Consider the following 20,269-nt stretch of genomic DNA (forward strand, 5'->3'; position numbering starts at 1 on the left):
TAATTTTTTTCTTGGAGGAAATTAGCCATAAATTAAGCAGTGTGTATTTGTGTGATATCTTCAGGAACACAACTCTTGTGTAAAATTCACCCACCCCTGATTTCCGTATTGGTCAAACCACTGGCTCCTGTATGCATTTTGTTCATCTGCCATTTGGCTGTCGGGATGATTGAGGACCTTGTCATCTGGGGTGTCATCTGTGTCCTTTGGAGGAAGGGAGCAATCTCTGCCTGCCTCCCCCTCCTCACCATTCTCATTCAAGTCATAATGGCTCTGTACTGAGACACATTCACTCTTGCAAATCTATGTCAGCCCTTCTTCTCATAGGGTTACAATATCCCAAACAGGGAGCTAGAAGTTGAGAAACTGGGTGGAATAAATGATGAGCCCTTTGGGTGTTTCCCCTCTTTTTCTGTATTCTGTGTAGGTGTGCACCAGGATATTTTGGAAATCCCCAGAAATTTGGAGGCAGCTGCCAACCATGCAGCTGTAACAGCAACGGCCATTTGGGCAGTTGTGACCCCCTGACGGGAGGTAAGATCGTCTCACACCTCTGTTAACCTACCTTTATCAAACTGGTATAAAATAGCTGGCAAAGAAGCCAAGCAAATATTTTCAGCAAGCACATGCACAATTCCAGCTAACAAGTTGTCCCCTTGTTTTGACAAAGTTGGGAATGCTTAGGTAGTATTCACAGGTTTGGTAAATAACTTACTTCAAGTAGGTTTTTTTTTTTTTTTAGGTAAATTGTTTTTAAAACTTCACTAATTATAGCCAAAATAATTTCAGACCCTATTTTGGTGATTTTTGCTGAGATCTCCCTTTGACATTATAAGGTAATCATCTCATTAGCTTCCTTCGTGTATGTATCTGAAGAAGTCAGAGTGTTCTTTCTCTTAAAGCAGTAACTGTTCTAGGATGTGTGTGTGTAATTGAGATGGCTTTTACATACCAAGAAAAAAACATTAACTGGGAGTTAGTATAGGTTCATTAGGAAAAAAAGGAAGTTCGAAAAACAGGAAGACTCTCCACGTCCTTCTTTGATGGAGAATATTAATGTGGTTTATCAGGAAAATGCCATTGATATAGTGTAATGCCAAATCCTTAGATAAAATCTCTCATCTTATAGACAAGATGAAGAACTAAACCCTGGATGTGTGGATTAGATCCAGTCAAGTGACTGTTCCCAGAGGAATGCAGAGTAAATGGAGTCTTATCAGTCTAGAACGAGGTGTCTGTTGTCATGTTTGGGGCTTCATCTGGGCTCTGTTTTATTCAACATCATTGATTTGAATGGAAATATAGAAGGCCTGCCCACCCAGTTATCAGGTGACACAAAGTTGGAGGAGCTAGCAAATGCCTCCTATGACACATTTAGAATAAAATAGGGCCTCAACAGCCTGGAATGAGGAGCCAGTTCTAACCAGACAAAATTATGTTGGGGTAAGTATGCAGTCGGTCCTATAGTTGAATGGAAAAAAAAATAAGTTTGTGATAAATGAGACGTGGCTAAGGTTTCAGTCAGCAGTGAGTTCAATATAAATCAAGAGGGTAACGTGGCCCCTTAGGTGCCTTGTACTATCTCCACTGAGTTCTAGTGTCCAAAACCAGGTGGCCTGCCACTGTTCCCTGGTCTGCTGCCCATGCAAGTCCCCACGAGGGTCCTGTGTCTTTACAAGGCAATAGACAAGCTACAAGTTTGTTCAGAAAGAAGGTGAGAGGATGTGAAGGGACTTGGAGCCCTGTGACATGAGGAAGGACTGACAGACCAGGACGGTGGAAAGGAGACTTGGAAAGGATGGATCTGAAAGGCACATGTGTGGGAGAAGGGTGGGTCTTGTTCTGTGTGGCTTAAGGTATAGAGAACTCACATCCAGGAGTGGAAGCTAGAGGGAGATCTATTTTAAATCATTCTGAAGAAGTGTCAAATGTTTAAAGATGAGAAGGACTGGTTTAAAAGGAGATGAGTTCTACTGTCACTGGAGGTGTTCAGGAGAAGTTTCGACATCAGACACATCGTACTTGCAAGATGAATGCTTTTTCTAATAGCAAAAGTAACCAACCTAAAATGAGGATGGGAACTCTTTGTTCCAGAAATGGAAGAAAATGCTCACCTGTGAGACACGTTTGTTCCTGTGAGCTTTTTTCCCTCTTTTTCATTCTTTCTTTCAATTAATAACATACAGATTCCTTGGTGGTCAAAACTCAAACTTGTTGAGAAAATTGCACTGATAAGTCAGTCCTCTTCATAAGCCAAGTCCCCCATATACTGTGTTTGCAGGAGTTTGTGAAGGAAATAAAGCCATGTTTCCTGCCTGTAAGGCATTTACGGTCTAATTGAGGAAATAAAAGTGACACAGCTATATGTCCATATAAGAGTGAGTAAAAGATTTTTTAAAAAGGATGAGTAAGAGAAACCTATGATTACATATAATAAAATGGCTACAAATATACTGTGAGGACACACTTATCGTCTTTGAGTGGTAGGATCAAAGATAATGTTTTATCTCATTTTGCTGATTTTCCCAAATTTTTCATAGTGAACTTATATATTTTTTTACAATTAAAAATAAATGTGGTTCAAAACGTATGTGTATACACACAAGGTGTGGCTGCTGAGAACACACCTGAAAGCCTGCCTGTAGCATGTCTAAGAAAGTTTCAAGCTTAGAGTTTTCCTTTAATAAAGTCAGATGATTTTTCACAGGAAAATGAGAGGGCATTTCCGTGTAAGAATGCATGGTATGGGGAAAGGAGTAGAAGTGGGAGGAGTAAAGATTATCCAGGGATGACCATTAGGCTTTCCCGTCTATAGCTGAGAACCTCAATATTCAGCATATGTGAGCGGTAGGTGGTGGAGTCAGTCCACTAACTTTGTGTGCATATCTCACTTACAGCATCTATCACACTGTTGTGAAATGTGCCTGTCTCCCCCATAGGACCATTAAACTACAGGACACCAGAGACTTTTGCCTTGCTATCTTTGTATTCCTGCCCCTAGCACAGGGCCATGGCACACTGGGAATGCTCAAAGGTGCTCAGTGTTTATTGCATGTTCTTGAATGATATTAGAAGAGACATCGGCAGTTGTATAGGAGGCTACCAAATGAGGACAACGCCAACGATTAGGAATTTTCATTTCATAAGAATGGCATGACCCTTTGTAGAGAAGAAACTGAATATATAATCAGAGAGGCCACAAGAGAAGTTCCTGTAGCAAGATTGTTGGGAGATGAGACAGCTCCCCAAGCAGTGGCACCGAGGAGGGAGGGAGAAGGGAAGAGCCGGCAATGCTGTGTGGTTGGGTGACTGAACACAAAACTAGCTTTCCCGAAAACCAAGTCAAAAAGCACATGAAGAGTTAGTTTAATAACGCTGTCTTCTCTGGTTACTCCTCATTTCAGACTGCATAAACCAAGAACCCAAAGACGGTGGCCCTGGAGAAGAATGTGACGGTGAGAAGAGAAAGGGCCCCCTCCTTTCCAAGTTGTGGGGTTCAGCTTAAAATCCGTGAGCCCTACACTGGGACATGCAGTTTTGAGTCTGGGGAAGCAGTGGTGGGAGGTGGTGGAAGGAGGGCTACTTAGAGTCACATCCAGCCTCTGTCAACTAAAATCTGTATGACCTCGTGCAAATGACCTTACTTCTTCAAGCCTTGGTTTCATCATCTGTCAAATGGTAAAACTGAGGTTGGTAATAACTATACCAACCTCATAGAGCTGTTGAAAACATGCTTATAAATCCCTTATCATGATTCTTGGTAAATAGCAAGCACTCAAGAAATAAAGACTATTTATTACTCTTTTCCCACATACAAAATAAGCAACAAGTTGAATAGATTCACCATTTCTTTTTTTGCCCAGTTTTATGGAGATATAATTGACATGCAACATTGTATTAAAGTATATAACATGATGATTTGATATCTGTATATGTTGTGAAATGATCACCACAATTAACTTAGTTACCATCCATCACCTCACACATTTACAAATTTTCTGTCTTGCATTAGGAATTTTTAAGATCTACTCTTCTAGCAACTTTTAAGTATATAATACAGTGTCGTTAACTATAGTCACTGTGCTGTACGTTACATCCCAAGAACTTACTTATCGTATAACTGAAAGTTTGTGCCTTTTGACCACCCTCACCCTTTTTCCGCATTCCACCATTTCTTTGTCAAATGCCCCCTGTCTAGAGATCTCCCTTTTTCAGAATTTGCATCTTTCCCGGAGAAGTCCAGGATTGTGATTTTTGCCTGTGATGGCCTATGTGTGTATTAACTGGGCGGCACAGCCCTGGGGCTCTGTTTGCATTCCCGTGGCTCCAGCCCACAGCACATGTGCCTTTGATTGTGGCCCCCACAGATTGTGACAGCTGTGTGATGACGCTCTTGAACGACCTGGCCACCATGGAGGACGAGCTCCTCCTGGTCAAGTCTCAGCTGCAGGGCCTGAGTGCCAGCGTGGGGAGCCTGGAACAGATGAGGCACTTGGAGACCCAGACCAAGGACCTGAGGGTAAGTACTCTGTGGGTCCAGCATGATGCCCGGCCCAGAGCAGATACTTGGTGAAGAGAAATGCTGCATGAACAAATACTCCTTACGTGAGAAAGGGGGGAACTTGACTCCACTTAAGTCTCAGGGGGGCTGTCCTCCTTCCTCTGATCTAAATGAAGATTAGATTTTTACTGGTGAAAAGTACCAGTGAACGCACAAAACTAACACTTCTAAGTGAACATTCCTTACGTACTGAATATTTCTGGGCTCATTTTTCTCATAATCTTTTAGCTTGCTGTTTTGCATTCGGAAAACTCGTACGAATTTGAATACAGTTGTTATTAATTCTTCTTTAAATGTTTGATGGAATTTTCCAGTGAAGCCATGTGGGCCTGGGATTTTCTTTGTTGAAAGTTTTTTTTTTTTTTTTTTTTTTGCGGTACGCGGGCCTCTCACTGCTGTGGCCTCTCCCACTGCAGAGCATAGGCTCCGGACGCGCAGGCTCAGTGGCCATGGCTCACGGGCCCAGCCGCTCCGCGTTATGTGGGATCTTCCTGGACTGGGGCACGAACCCGTGTCCCCTGCATCGGCAGGCGGACTCTCAACCACTGCGCCACCAGGGAAGCCCCGAAAGTTTTTTTTTTAAATTAAACTATAAGTTCAATTAAAAATAGATATGGGGGCTTCCCTGGTGGCGCAGTGGTTGAGAATTTGCCTGCTAATGCAGGGGACACGGGTTCGAGCCCTGGTCTGGGAGAATCCCACATGCCGCGGAGCAACTAGGCCCGTGAGCCACAACTGCTGAGCCTGCGCGTCTGGAGCCTGTGCTCCGCAAAAAGAGAGGCCGCGATAGTGAGAGGTCCGCGCACCGCGATGAAGAGTGGCCCCTGCTTGCCACAACTAGGGAAAGCCCTCGCGCAGAAACGAAGACCCAACACAGCAAAAAGTAAATAAATAAAATGAATAAACTCCTACCCCCCCCAAAAAAAAATAGATATGGGACAATTAGGATTTATCTATTTCTTCTTGAGTGATATTTAGTAATTTGTGCCTTTCAAACAATTTTTCTATTTCATCTAAATTACCAAATGTATTGCAATACAGTTGTTTATAATTTTTCCTTATCCTTTTAATATCTGCAAAATCTGTAGTGATGCTTTCTCATTCATTCTGGTTATTGGTCATTTGTGTCTTATCTCTTTTTTTTTTTTTTTTTTTTTTTTTTGCGGTACGTGGGCCTCTCACTGCTGTGGGCTCTCCCGTTGCGGAGCACAGGCTCTGGACGTGCAGGCTCAGCGGCCATGGCTCATGGGCCTAGCCGCTCCGCGGCATGTGGGGTCTTCCCAGACTGGGGCACGAACCCGTGTCACCTGCATTGGCAGGTGGACTCTCAACCACTGCGCCACCAGGGAAGCCCTTATCTCTTTTTTTTGATTATTCTGGCTAGAGGTTTATCAATTTTATTGATCTTTTTATTTCATTGATTTCTCTCTGCTTTTCTTCAGTTTTCAATTTCATTGACTTCTGTTCTTATCCATATCTTTTCTTCCTTCTGCTTGCTTTGGGTTTAGTTTGCCATTCATTTTCTAGTTTCTTAAGATAAAAGCTTATTTACTTATCCAAAACCTTTCTTAATATAAGCATTTAGTGCTATAAGTTTTCCCCTTAGCACCGCTTTAGCTGTATTCCACACATTTTAAAATGTTGTGTTTTCATTTTCATTCAATTCAAAAGATTTTCTAGGGAGCTCCCTAGTGGCCTAGTGGTTAGGATTCTGGGCTTTCACTGCTGTGGCCCAGGTTCAATCCCTGGTTGGGAACTGAGATCCCACAAGCCATGCAGTGTGGCCAAAGAAAAAAGTAAAATTTTCTAATTCCTCTTGTGACTAGAACTATATTGTTTAATTTCTGAATTGGGGATCTTCCAGATAACTCTCTGTTATTGATTTCTAGTTTAACTCTTTTGGGGTCAGAGAACATACTTTATGATTCCAGTTCTCTTAAATGTGTTGATGTCTGTTTCATAGCTCAGAACATGTACTATGTACAGTTGGAAAGAAGTTGGTCAAGAGGGTATCCTAAGAAGTACTAGGGCCGAAAGTGCCCCACGGGCCAGAGTCAAGCTCCCTGGGGGGAAAACGGGGGCTCTTCTGCCTATAAATGGAGGCTGAAAAAGCAACCTTGAAACTTTCTAATTCCCAATGTTGGACAATGGCTGTATGAGAACCTAAGAAAGGACAGCCTTGCAGCAGGATGTGGACAAGACTCACAAACCAGGATCTGTGCTGAAATGTGACATTCTCACTATCACCATAATGCGCAAGTCCTAAGCTGTCAATATAACACTTGGTCCTGGACTGGGGGGTCTGGGGTGGGAGTGATGATGACCACAAGATCACTGGATAGGGCACAGAGAGTGCAGGGAGAAGAAGAAATCTCCCTCTCGGAAGGAGCCTGCAAACACTGTAACAGACAGGTAGTAAGAAAGACATACAGCAGAAGCAACAGTCAAGTGATGAGTTCCCTTTAGAGAAAATGAAAATCATAGGACAATCTGAAAATTACTTTAAAGAATAACATCCAGTAGAAGGAACAAGAAATTAGAAAAAAATTTAAAACACCAGAAACCAAACAAGAAGAGGTAAATATGAAAAGATCTAAGTAAAACTCGTGGAAATGAAAAAATATACTCAAAGTAAAACAAATCAGTAGATGAGATAAACCCTAAGCTAGACATAATGAAAGAGAGTTTGGGGAAAGTTTAATAAGTGCTTTTGGAATGAGGGCTGATTGTAAACCATTAGTGGCTATGGTTGAGTACATACAGCAGAAACTAATGCTAGAAAACTTGTTCTTTTCCATCCCATTAGGGTAATTTTAGTGCATGGTTTGCAGGCTTAACATGGAGAGGAGGGGGGAAAGTCTTTAAGTTTTCAGAGAAAAAGAAAAGCCACTCGGGTTACTTTGATGTCATCAGTACAACCCTGCATTTTTTCAATGAAGGGAAGGAAACCAACATTTTGGTATCCACCTATGTGCCAAGCTCTGTGCTAAGTGCTTTTCTACGTCTCACAACATCCTATGAGGAAAATAGTGTTATCTTTATTTAACAGGCCTGTAAAAGCTAAGTAACTTGCCTTCAATCACACAGCTAGTATGTGGTGGTTCCAGAAGAATTCAAGCCAAGGTGAAATTCCTTTTTTTTTTTTTGGCAACTTTATTTGCAATAAGCAAAAATCAGAAACATCCCAAAAGTCTGTCAGCAGGTGAAGGCATAAATAAATGGCTGTACATCTACAAAGTAGAATACTAGTTTGTAATAAATTGTAGTGAACTACTGATGCATGGGTGAATCTCAAAATAATTACTCTGACTGAAAGAAGCCAGACCAAGAAAAGTTCATATCCTAATGAGTGTGTGTGTGTTTATGTGTGACAATCATAAGTTGTGCACAGTTCTAGAAAATGAAAAGTAATCTAATAGTGTTTGTTCCTGGTGATGGGGAAGGAAGTGTCAGGGAGAATCGGGGGGAGGGGTTACAAGGGGCATGAGGAAATGTTTCTTATCTTAATTGTGGAGATAATTTCATGGGTCATGTGTCAAAACATATCAAATTGTGTACTTTAAACACGTGCCTTTTGTTGTATGTCAGTCATACCTCAGTAAAGCTTTTAAAAAATCAAACGAACAAAAACAGAAAGAGCCTCATTGACCTGTGGGACAACATCAAGTCACCAAACCTATATGTAATTGTTGTCACTGAAGAAAAAATAAGTGAGTAAGGGGCAGAAAAATATTTGTGCATTTAACAGTAGAAAATGTTCCAATTTTGAGGCAAAACTATTAACTCACAGCTCTAAGAAGTCCTGTGAATTCCAAGCAGGATACAGAATAAAAGTCTCACTAAAGCCTACCATTAATTAATTGCTTTAAAAACAAAAATAAGTTGATATACTTAAAAGCAGGCTGAAAATAAAAAGATGCATTACAGAAAGGAGAGCAAAGGTAAGAATGACTTTTGTCTTCCTGTCTGCAAAAATTAAAAATAAAACATCTGAAACAATCAGGGCATTGTTGCCCTGATTCCTGCCCATAAATTCCAGTTTGTCCCCTAGTACAGATTATAATAAAACAGAATTAGTAAAATCTACACGTGTTAACCTGCTCTGTGAATGTAGAAAGTCACAGAAAATTGTAAACTTTTTTTGACAAACTAAAAGAATATCTACTCAGGAAAATGTCAGTCTGTTTTTATAGATTTGTATGAACTTGAGGAAAGTGTAAAAAAGATCCAACAGATCATTTTGTTCTCTGTAACCTCTGATGTCTGGGATTGGTGAGGGTTTTGAAAGTAGGGTGATTGATTGTCAACCATTATTCATACACAAGATGAAATTCTAAAGACCATACTTTACCCACTATACTTCTTACTTCTGATACTTCTACTAACACTCTTTAGAACGATATGCCTCATTTGCCTACAACAAAATTAAAATAGAACTATCTTCTTGCAATATCACACAAACACTATGAAAATTCAGTAGGAATATGTATGAGAAAGCAACTAATTTTTTGAACGGTCATATGTATGTGACATTTTATAATGCATTAGCCCACTTACCACTGAAAACAACCCAGCAGCTTAATATTATAATCACCCGTATACAGATGAAGGAGATAAAGTCCAGTGAGCTTATCTATTAAGTGGTGAACCTAGGGTGTGAACCTGAGCTGGAAAGCCTGTGCTGTTTTACCCAACGCTGGTTCTTGTGTGCAAATAGAGATAATAATTTTGCTTTTTCTTGTAAAAATTCTCAAGGTATTAACATATTTTTTCCCAAAAATTGAATATATTTACTACTCTAGATATTATATGAGGCAATGTCACCCTCTAAAAGTAACAAGGATGTTGAGTTCCCCGAAAAGGACAGGGGGCCAGGATTTGAGTCCTGAAGCAATCAGTAATCACCTGTACTGCTGTGGCATGGATGGGTCACCCAACTTCTTTGGGCTTCTGTTTTCTCATTTTTTTTCATATTGAATAAGGGTATCCAATTAAATGAGCTACAAATTTCTCTCCTGCTCTATAATTCTTTGAATCTAATGAGTCCTTGAACAGGGTAGCCATAGGCACTTCTTTTTAGTATTATCAGGTAACATATAGGTTAAAAATAACTGAACAATTCTTTATAATAGAATCTAAACCTTAATACATCAAGTAAGTGGGATCACCCTCATTTCTATAAGGTTAGATCGTTAATTCAAGTAAAGTATCTCTTGTTTCTTCATGTTTTTAAATTTTACTACTTTATTTTAGAGCCATATCACAACTTACATCAGAAATTTATTCTTCATGTGGCCTATTTCAAAGAACTGTATTTTTTTTCCTAATGATCAGCATTGGTCTTGCTAAATGAATCTTTTCACATCATCACCAGGTTTACCAAGTTGGTAAGACTTCCCTCCAAATTTCTACTCTAAAGTGAGATTAACTTTGTATATTACTTTCAGAGCCAGTTGCTCAGCTACAGTTCCACCATTTCAAACCATAAATCAAAACTGGATGGCTTGGAAAAAGAACTGAGTAGCTTGAATCGCGAATTTGAAACTTTGCAAGAAAAGGTAATGTGTTAGGTCAATAACATTACCTTTTTTTTTTTTTTTTTGCTTTCAGAATATTGTTAGTCTTTTCCTCCCATCAACTTACTTTGTTGCTCATCAATTTGTTTTTCATATAGGTTCAAATAAATTCCAGAAAAGCTCAAACATTATATAACAATGTTGATCGGACAACCCAAAGTGCCAAAGAGCTGGACACAAAGATTAAAAATGTCATCCGGAATGTGCACAGTAAGAAGAGTTACTCAGCCCAATTATACATCTTTTGTATTACTTTGTAGCCTTTGTTGTATAAAGAAAAAGTTCAACATTATGAAAAAGAGCCTGTAGTGATACTAAAAAACCAATATGATCCCTCCATAAAAATCTCGGCCTTTTTTTTTTTTAGTAGTCTGCTGGAGTCCAGAATTCCCAGTTTAATAAACTGCTTGATGTTTTCCAGTTCTTGTGAAGCAGATCTCTGGGACAGAAGGAGAAGGAAACAACTTGCCTTTGGAAGATTTTTCCAGAAAGCTGGCTGAAGCGGAACGCATGTTGAGGGAACTGAGGAACCGCAACTTTGGGAAGAACCTGAGGGAAGCAGAAGCTGAAAAAAGAGAGGCTCAGCTTCGTAAGGACCCTCCCAAATTCTTACATACAATCTGTTCTAATTGGTTTGAAATACAGTGTGCAGAGTGCAATATCTAGTCACCGGTGCCAGGTGGAGGGGCTCGTCTTTTCAGCGTATATTACTGGTAGAGGATCATGTGGTGAAAATAGGTAGCCCCTTCAGATTACTGAGAAGCCGTAGGACAGAACAACATTTTTTTTTTAGTTTATTGAAGTATAGTTGATTTACAATGTGTTAATTTCTGCTGTACAGCAAAGTGACTTCAGTTATACATATATATACATTCTTTTTCACGTTATTTTCCATTATGGTTTATCACAGGATATTGAATATAGTTACCTGTACTCTACAGTAGAACCTTGTTGTTATCCATCCTATGTATAATAGTTTATATCTACCAATCCCAGATTCTCAATCCTTTCCTCCCTCCCCACTCCTTGGCAATCACAAGTCTCCTCTATGTCTGTGAGTCTGTTTCTTTTTCATAGATATGTTCATTTGTGTCATATTTTAGATTCCACATATAAGTGATATCATATGGCATTTGTCTTTGTTTGGCTTACTTCGCTTAGTATGACAATTTCTAGGTCCATCCATGTTGCTTCAAATGGCATTATTTCATTCTTTTTAAAGGCTGAGTAATATTCCATTGTATATACGTACCACATCTTCTTTATCCATAGAATAGAATATCTTACCATCATGCAAAAAAAAAAAAAGTTTCTTCTTAGATATTAGACACTGATACCTCTTGTTCCTTTTTAACTGCATTTTCATTCTTCTTTCATTCATGTCCACTCAGCTCTCTCATATCGTTTTTAATGGTCACCTTATCACCATTGAGCTTTTGAATCATACATTGATATCAGCACTACTGTTACCTCCAGAAATGAATATACTAGAAATTAACTGAATATATCTAAAGGTTTGGGTTAGGGAAAAAGCCTCATTAGCTCAAAACTGTAAGAAATAATAATTTGGTGTATATTTTTCCAAATACTGACCTTTATTCTCTAGTAAAATGATGTATCAGTGGTTACAGATAGTAGCAGTTCTCTTTTAGCATTTGTATTGTTTAAATCTAATATTAGCCTTGGCTTTTAGCTGCAAGGAGACAGTGTTAGTAGTAGAAGGAGCATGTGCTTTGTGCTCTGCAGGTCAAGTTCAAGTCCCAAGGCTGAAACCTTGTCACCCAATTTCTCAGGCCATCCATTTTCCTATCTGAAACATGAGGATGATAATTACTGTTTTCGTGTGGTTGTCACGAAAGTTAAATGAGACAGTGTGTGTATAACATAACATAAATGCTAGTTTCCTTTCCTGTTCCCTTGCAAGTTCAAGGAAAACCATGAAGTGAGTAGAAACTCAATTCTGCTTCTGTAGTCTTTATAAGTTAGCTTCCAATGTACTCATCTCTCAAGTGGAAAACAAAAAGGTGATGTATTACAGTGCTGATTCGGATAAGGAGCTGGCTGGAAAACCACCAGGTGGAGAACAATGGGCTTGTTAAGAATATACGAGATTCTTTAAATGAATACGAAGCCAAACTCAGTGACCTCCGTGCCGCTCTACAGGAGGCCAGTGCCCAAGCAAAGCAGGCCACCGGCCTCAACCGAGAAAACGAGAGGGCTTTGGAATCCATCAAGGTGAGGTCACGGTCAGAATCTGCATGGTTTGGTTAATGACAAGGATGAGGGAACAGGAATCTTTATCGTTAATAAAGTGGCAGAGCCAGGCAGCTGTCTGTACGGGAAGCCCTAATCAAATAGGAGCGAGGCATTAAATGCAAAATCAAAGTAGTTGGTACTCCTCAGCGGCCAGAAAAGTTTCTGAACTTAAACCACAGAGAAAGCAGAGCAAATCGCTTCACCCCCACCCCTGGCTGATAGAGTGCTGGACCAATAATGTTGCCAAATAGGTGAGAAATTAATATTGTTATAATTAATTCAAAGTGTACAATGTATGCTCTAAATAACTGACTTTTTGTGTCCTATATGTAAACATCATCATCAGAATCACCAGCAAAGGCATTTTAAGCCATTACTTGCTTTATAGGAAATACGTCAAAATACAGACCACATGCAGGAGTTGCAATGAGGATTTAAAGCTCGAATCCTATAGTGTGTATTTCAATGGTGAACACTGTAGGCTAAAACAACAACAAAAGTGTGAGGGGCTATGAAATGACAGTAAGATCAAAGTGGAATAACATAGGACTGAACACCCACCCCAAAAAAAACCCAAGAATTTCGTAAAAGACAATGATTAATATCTTCACAGATGGTAATATGGTTAACTCCCAAAGCCTCTTCAGGTAGTAACACCTCTGTTGGAAGTCACTGATTTTGTCAAGGGGAAGGGAGCAGGGTCCAATTTTACGGGTCCCTGAACTCTGGCAGCCTCCACCCTGGCATCCTAAAGTCCTATGTGTTTCCTTATTGAAGCGTCCCAACATCTTCGTTGGGACCGGCATGTAGAGTGTGCTGATGTTTGGTGCTGATTTCCTTAGTTAAAATCCCTCGTTCTGATTCACTAGCCAGAGCTTAATCATATATCCACTTCATGGGCCTGGTTGACCCCAGTGTAGAAACCTTCTCCAGGGTGACAACCATTGTTTCATTGGCATGTTGTCTGTGGAAACTATGACAACACACCTACACAACAAATTGAACTGATGTCTCACGGCTTTGGAGTTTCCTAGATGACCTTTAAGTGCAAGAAGACATTCTGACTCTGAAATTACTTCTATGCTGTTGTCCAATAAATATGCCTGTGCCTTCTGACAATATATCATGAAGCTCACAGACATTCTTTTTATTCTCTCCAGAGACAACTTAAAGAAATGAATTCCCTCCAGAGTGACTTCACCAAGCATCTAGCCACTGCAGACTCTTCCTTACTGCAAACTAATGTTGCCTTGCAGCTGATGAGTAAAAGCCATGAGGTAGAGGCAAAACTTGTTCTCTAGAAAATCAAAAAGCATTTAAATTATGTTTTGAGGAAACTATGAGATCGGCTAACCAATTTTTTCTCCAATAAATGTCTTTTAGGTGGAAGAAAATATACCAGAATGTTAAGAGTGGTTGTCCCTTGGGGGAGGGGTGAATGATGTATCTTCTTTATATCTATCTCTATTATCTAATTTGCCTGCAGTGAGTGAATGTTACTTTTGTGATAACAAAAAAAATGTGGTGCTGTTTTTAAAATATCATTTTCATCTATAAGATGAATAAGGTCTGAGGATCTAATGTAAAGCAATATGACTCTGGTTAATAACACTATATTGTATAATTGAAATTCGCTAGAAGAGAATTTAAATGTTCTCACCCCCACTCCCAAAAAAGTTAAGAGGATAAAATATGAGCTGATTGATGTGTTAACTCAGTGGGGGAATCCTTTCACAATGTATGCGTATATCAAATCATCACTTTGTGCACTTTAAATATCTTACAATCATATGTCAATGATACCTCAGTAAAGCTGAAAAACAATTAAAAAATAAAATAAGATATCAGGCATACATTATTAACAGAAGACATTTAGGACTGGTAAAAGATGGACAACATTTCTTAGCAGCCCATTGGTCATTTTGAAAATATCTTTTATTATCACTATTTCTAAATCAGAAAAAAGGTATTTTGGTTTAGTACAACTATACACTAATGATGATAATGAGCTTTTATAAAATCTATCAAAGTGGGTACCCACCATATGGAAAATGTTCAAAATGGTGGTAAAACTTGGAAGAATATTATCAGTGTCAATATCTCAAGTAACCAAGGAGTAATTGGTGTGCTGAGTGGGCTCAGAAAACAGTTTCTCATTGTTGCTTCCTGGAAACGTCATTTACGACAGAGGTCAAGAAAATGGCATATACATGCTTTGCTTAAGTTGACACTACCTCTTGTTTACTTGGAAAATATAGGAATATGAAAAACTAGCTGTCACTTTAAATGAAGCAAGACACGAACTAAATGACAAAGTGAGAGAACTTTCCAAATCGTCCAGTAAAGCATCCCTGGTGGGGGAGGCAGAGAAGCACGCGCAGTCTTTACAGGAGCTGGCAAGGCAGCTGGAGGAGTGAGTGGCCGGCCTGACGGGTCTAACTGCAGGGGCGCTGGAGCCTGGTGGGAAGGCCTCTCAGGGGGAGTGGGGTCTCCAGACCAGGGTGGAGGGCGGCGCCCAGGGCCCAGGTCTGAACCCGACCAGCCGCAGGGGCCTGATTCCCAGCTGCATCTTAGGGGCAGAGCTGCAGAGCCTGCAGCCCCAAGTCTCCATCTGTCAAATGAATCGGGAGGTTAGGGGGCTCAGCTGCAGGCAGGGAGGCCACTGGAGCCCTCTCCTGTACCATTTTCTAGGATCAAGAGGAACACCAGTGGAGATGAGCTGGTACGCTGTGCCGTGGACGCTGCCACCGCCTATGAGAACATCCTCAATGCCATCAAAGCAGCCGAGGACGCAGCGGACAAGGCCACCAGCGCGTCTGAGGCTGCCCTCCAGGTGAGCACCTGCACTGGTACCTTCTCTCCAGGCACTCTGGAGACGACTCATTTTCCTATCTTCTTTCTGTGTGCACCAAGGAATAGAAAAAAGCATTATTTTAGACTAGAATTTGTTATATAGAATAGACTTGAACTTGCTCTAGATATAAGTCATTTCTGTATATACTTGGCCGTTTGATAAATGTAGCCCACTTTTAAAAATCATTTGTAAAACCAGATAGAAATCACACTGATTATTGATTTTGAACCATGAAAGTATTATACCCTGCTTCTTACCAGGTATGTTTTTATGCTGTGACTGAGTATTGAGTATTAACATTTACCAAAGAAGAGAAATTTTTGTACACAATTTTATAACCATTTATTTCCTGTCATTTGTCTTACACCTGGGCATGTCTGTGGAGTCCTATGGGATCTTAAATGCATCATATAATATTCCTGTGTCTAAAAGTAAAGAACAAATTTTTAACTATGAGAGAATTAGGGGACAGACCTCAGAAGGTTGAAGATTTTTATCTCCCGAAGATTAAAAGCCTAAAAACATTTTAGCTCTGTCCTCCATTATTGCAGAGGGTATTGTACAAGTGACAGTGAGAAAATGAGAAGGTGTCACACAATTGGTCATTATATCAGCAGAGATGGGTCCGCCTCCCCAAGCCACAGATGTCTTCTTAGAGCCCTGACTGTATCTTTTAAGGAACAGTCTTTTTAAACCTCCTCCTTACCGTCTAACCTCATTCTTTAAAGATTAAAGATAAGGGCTTTGGGGTAGGATGAAAACTCTTACACTATATTTCCTAAGGTGTATCACATTTAAAGCTGATAAACACTTTGCTTTCAGACAGTGATAAAGGAAGATGTTCCAAGAAAAGCTAAAACCCTGAGTTCCAACAGCGATCATCTGTTAAATGAAGCCAAGATAACCCAGAAGAAGCTACAGCAAGGTATTGAGGGTTAGGGTGGAGGCTGGGATAGTCCAAGACTTGGAAACAACCTATGAGACCAGGAGAGGCAGCCCCAGAAGCAAACGCACTTCTTGAATCTCAGTGTCCATATGCAAATGATACTTTGCAAACTCATAGCTGGGGTGTTTCTACCCAATATTCTAACATATACCAAATTAACTAGAACCTCAGAAATCTAAGTAAATCTTGAGGCTGATAGGCCTGCTTCGGCCTGGCCTTGGGTTTGGGGGAGGGGATTCTTAGTTTAATCCCGTGTGGACCCACATAGCATTGAGGTATGTACAGTGCTGCTTTCTTTTCTTTAGGCCCAGGTAATTAGTTTCAGGTCATTAGAGCAACTGCTTCAAAATTTCTTAAGCCCTAGAATCTTAGCAACTGAAAGTACCAAAAATCACTACCACTATGGAGCATGAAGATTTTTAAATTTTTGTCTTTAAACTTTTTCTACTTATTTAATTCGATTTTTAAAAAAATAATTAAACTCTTTCGATCTCACCAAATTCCTGTGTTCAGAAAATGCTGTGTCGATTTTCTCTGGTCTCCTGTAGTCACTCATAGCTGAGCAGCCATCCAAGCTCATAGCCCTCACTTACCTTCTTAATCCTTTCAAAGCAGTTAGATGCCTTCTACCAGTAAATAAATACAATTATTTATTTATCTTTTTTCATTTTTAAAAATTAAAATGAAAAATAAATATGAAAACAAGAAAAAGAAAATACAAAACAATATGTAGTCATTTGCCTAGCAAATTTCAAAAATTAAAATTTCCTGGTATGACGTCTGCTCTCTTTATAAAATTTGAGCTAAGAGGTGAAGATATGTGTTTTTAAAAGGATTAGGATACTGGACTTCCCTGGCAGCCCAGTGGTTGAGAATCTGCCTGCCAATGCAGGGGACACGGGTTCGAGCCCTGGTCCAGGAAGATCCCACATGCTGCGGAGCAACTAAGCCCGTGTGCCACAACTACTGAGCCTGTGCTCTAGAGCCCACGAGCCACAACTGCTGAGCCCGCATGCCACAACTGCTGAAGCCCGCGTGCCTAGAGCCCCTGCTCCACAACAAGAGAATCCACTGCAGTGAGAAGACCGCTCACCTCAGTGAAGAATAGCCCCCCTTGCTGCAACTAGAGAAAGCCCACGGGCAGCAACAAAGACCCAACGCAGCCAATAAATGAATGAATGAATGCATGAATGCATGCATGCATGCATATGAACTTAAAAAGAAAAGGATTAGGATACTAACTACATTGTTATTTAAACCAGTCCTGGAATCACAGTTTAAGCCATATATCGTCAACTTGATCTTAAAGCATTCACTGGTCATTTTCCATGACCCCAAAGTGGCAATATTATCAGCTAGGAATGTCTATGAACTCTGTTCCTTTCATTAAATATCCTTAAATTTGTTTGGAAATGAGCAGAAACAATGCCTACTGTTTGTGTGTTTGCTTCAGTGAGGCTCTCTTAACAACAGTCCTTTACTGTACTTTTGACTGAAGGGGCATCCCTTATGCATTATTCATTCATTTGTTCATTCATTCGTTTGTTCCATAAATACATACTAATATTAAGCCCCAGTGAGTGCCAGACATGGCACTATGTGCTGGGACACAGCAGCGAACAAGACAGACACATCCCTTTTCTTTACTAAGCAGAGACTTTCACCCTGAGCAGAGTGGAAGTTAAGCCTCCCTCTGAGTTATTACGCCTCTCCATTTCCTCATGTGCATTTCCAAGGAGACTGGTACCACAGGCTCTATATGCTCCTGGCCTCTGTAACTGGAGGACCTGTGGGTCTAGATGCATGCAGTGGGCATCTCGGGGATGGCTGCTAAGATGCAGGTCTGCTCAATGCTGTGCAGACCTTGGCTACTTCAGGGGTCACCAATACCCACGGAGGATCAAGATCTTTAGGGTAATTGCCTCTTGCTGCTTTATTTTATTTTAGAAATCAGTCCAGCTCTCAACAACCTGCAGCAAACTCTGAAAATTATGACCATTCAGAAAGGGCTGGTAGACACCAATCTCACGACCATCCGTGATGATCTTCGTGGGATACAGAGAGGTCAGCAGCTCCCTAACCCACTGGACTTGGCTTCTTTTGTCAAACATTTTAGATACTTACCCCTCCCTGTTTGTGTGTGCATTAGATGACATCGATGGTATAATCAATAGTGCAAAGAGCATGGTCAGAAATGCCAACGACATCACAAATGATGTTCTAGATGGGCTCAACCCCATTCAGACAGACGTGGAAAGAATTAAGGATACCTATGGGAGCACCGGGAGTGAAGACTTCAACAAGGCTCTCACTGATGCAGATAATTCAGGTAGCAAGCATTCTCTGCCCAGGACATATTATCCATTTTCTCCATCAGTATGTGCTTTGGTCAGTTTTAATTTTTCCCTGGTAAAGTCTGATCTTAGAAATTAAAATGTTAAAAACAACTTCACATAATCCATTCAAAGAGTATGGCTATTCTGTTAGTTAAAAGAACCAAGTAGGATTTTTGAAAAAAATCCATGAACATTGCTATTGATTTTCCCTTTTATAGAGTGGAGATATAGGTCCCTGAATCATGAGGAATTGAATTATTATTAATATTAAAGATCAAAAAGCAAAGATTTATTTTTTTATAGTGGTCAAGAAAGATGATTTGATATCTAGATTGCAGAATAAGATCCATGCTGTATTTATATAGAAATATGTATAATATATATTTCTATAATATAGAAACTGTATTACCTGATTCTGAGTCATCCTGTCCAACGTTTGGGACCCAGACATACCACTTGACAAGTACGATCAATGAGAACATCTGTATTTAACCTTTTCTCAACTCACAATGATAAATTTCTGTTTTGTAATCTCACCAACAGTAAAGAAACTAACCAACAAACTGCCTGATCTTTTGAACAAAATTGAAAGTATCAACCAACAGCTGTTGCCACTGGGCAACATCTCTGACAACATGGACCGCATACGGGAGCTAATTCAGCAGGCCAGAGATGCTGCGAATAAGGTGGGTGTGTCCCCACATTGCCAGGCACCAAGGATCATTCTTTGATAAGTTACTCCATTCATTAAGAAAGGAAAGGTATCTATGTACTCAAGAACCGGTTGTCTTTTTATTAATTAATTAATTAATTAATTTATTTATTTATTTTGTCTGCATTGTGTCTTTGTTGCTGTGCGCAAGCTTTCTCTAGTTGAGGCGAGTGGGGGCCACTCTTTGTTGCAGTGCGTGAGCTTCTTATTGTGGTGGCTTCTCTCTTTGCGGAGCATGGGCTCTAGGTGCGCGGGCTTCAGTAGCTGTGGTGCGTGGGCTCAGTAGTTGAGGCTCACCGGCTCTAGAGCACATGCTCAGTAGTTGTGGTGTATGGGCTTAGTTGCTCCGCAGCATGTGGGATCTTCCTGGACCAGGAATCGAACCTGTGTCCCCTCCATTGGCAGGCAGATTCTCAACCACTGCGCCCAAGTCCCCTGGTTGTCTTTCTTGCCATAATTCTTTGATTGCTCCCAAGGTGCAAGTTCATTTCCTCCTGTCATCCTTCAAAAATACACGTCATCTTCATCCCTTAGATGATCTGGTACATCAAGGACCTGGAGCAGTTTCCTTCTCACTGACTCATGCAGACAGGAAGCAGGATTCTCCTCCAGGCTCCAGTTGGTAAAGTGTTATTGCAAGTTTGAGTAAGGGTTCTGTGATTGGAATGTGCAGATATGATATTGAACAAGACCTACCTTCTCATTTTAACTTGGAAGTTGTAGAGTCCACTTTTATTGAGGATGGAGGAATGGTTCCTACCAACATGAGCAGTGTTCTGAATAGGAGATTACAGCAATTTTCCTTCATTGGAAAATTCCATCAGCCTTTCTAATTTTAATCTGACATTATTTACTTGAATTCCTTATGCTTCTCCCTCACAATTTGTTTTATCCTAAAATAATGTAAATGAAATATCTTGTATTTTTCAGCCACCTCCCTATGAGATATTTGGAGATAGAGAGTTGGAAGGCCAAGGCAGAATATCACTGCCCTGGAGGCACCATGGTTGATTTGCAGGCTCAATATT

The 20,269-nt window shown here is 40.2% G+C and overlaps 1 protein-coding gene across 4 annotated transcripts in view; it reads left to right on the forward strand.

Moving 5' to 3' along the window:
• Positions 1-20,269, forward strand: part of LAMA3 (laminin subunit alpha 3) — a 242,513-nt gene that overhangs the window by 177,931 nt on the left and 44,313 nt on the right. For all 4 annotated transcript variants that reach the window (XM_060119680.1, XM_060119677.1, XM_060119678.1 and 1 more), the window contains 14 exons: positions 428-534; positions 3,405-3,455; positions 4,368-4,519; positions 10,009-10,119; positions 10,236-10,347; positions 10,559-10,726; positions 12,176-12,372; positions 13,554-13,670; positions 14,652-14,806; positions 15,085-15,226; positions 16,070-16,172; positions 18,141-18,257; positions 18,343-18,522; positions 19,073-19,215. In XM_060119680.1, the coding sequence (XP_059975663.1) occupies positions 428-534; positions 3,405-3,455; positions 4,368-4,519; positions 10,009-10,119; positions 10,236-10,347; positions 10,559-10,726; positions 12,176-12,372; positions 13,554-13,670; positions 14,652-14,806; positions 15,085-15,226; positions 16,070-16,172; positions 18,141-18,257; positions 18,343-18,522; positions 19,073-19,215 (1,855 nt within the window). The remainder of the gene's footprint in view (positions 1-427; positions 535-3,404; positions 3,456-4,367; positions 4,520-10,008; positions 10,120-10,235; positions 10,348-10,558; positions 10,727-12,175; positions 12,373-13,553; positions 13,671-14,651; positions 14,807-15,084; positions 15,227-16,069; positions 16,173-18,140; positions 18,258-18,342; positions 18,523-19,072; positions 19,216-20,269) is intronic.

This window comes from Mesoplodon densirostris, chromosome 15 (assembly GCF_025265405.1).
Source record: "Mesoplodon densirostris isolate mMesDen1 chromosome 15, mMesDen1 primary haplotype, whole genome shotgun sequence".
In the NCBI taxonomy this organism is placed as follows: domain Eukaryota; kingdom Metazoa; phylum Chordata; class Mammalia; order Artiodactyla; family Ziphiidae; genus Mesoplodon; species Mesoplodon densirostris.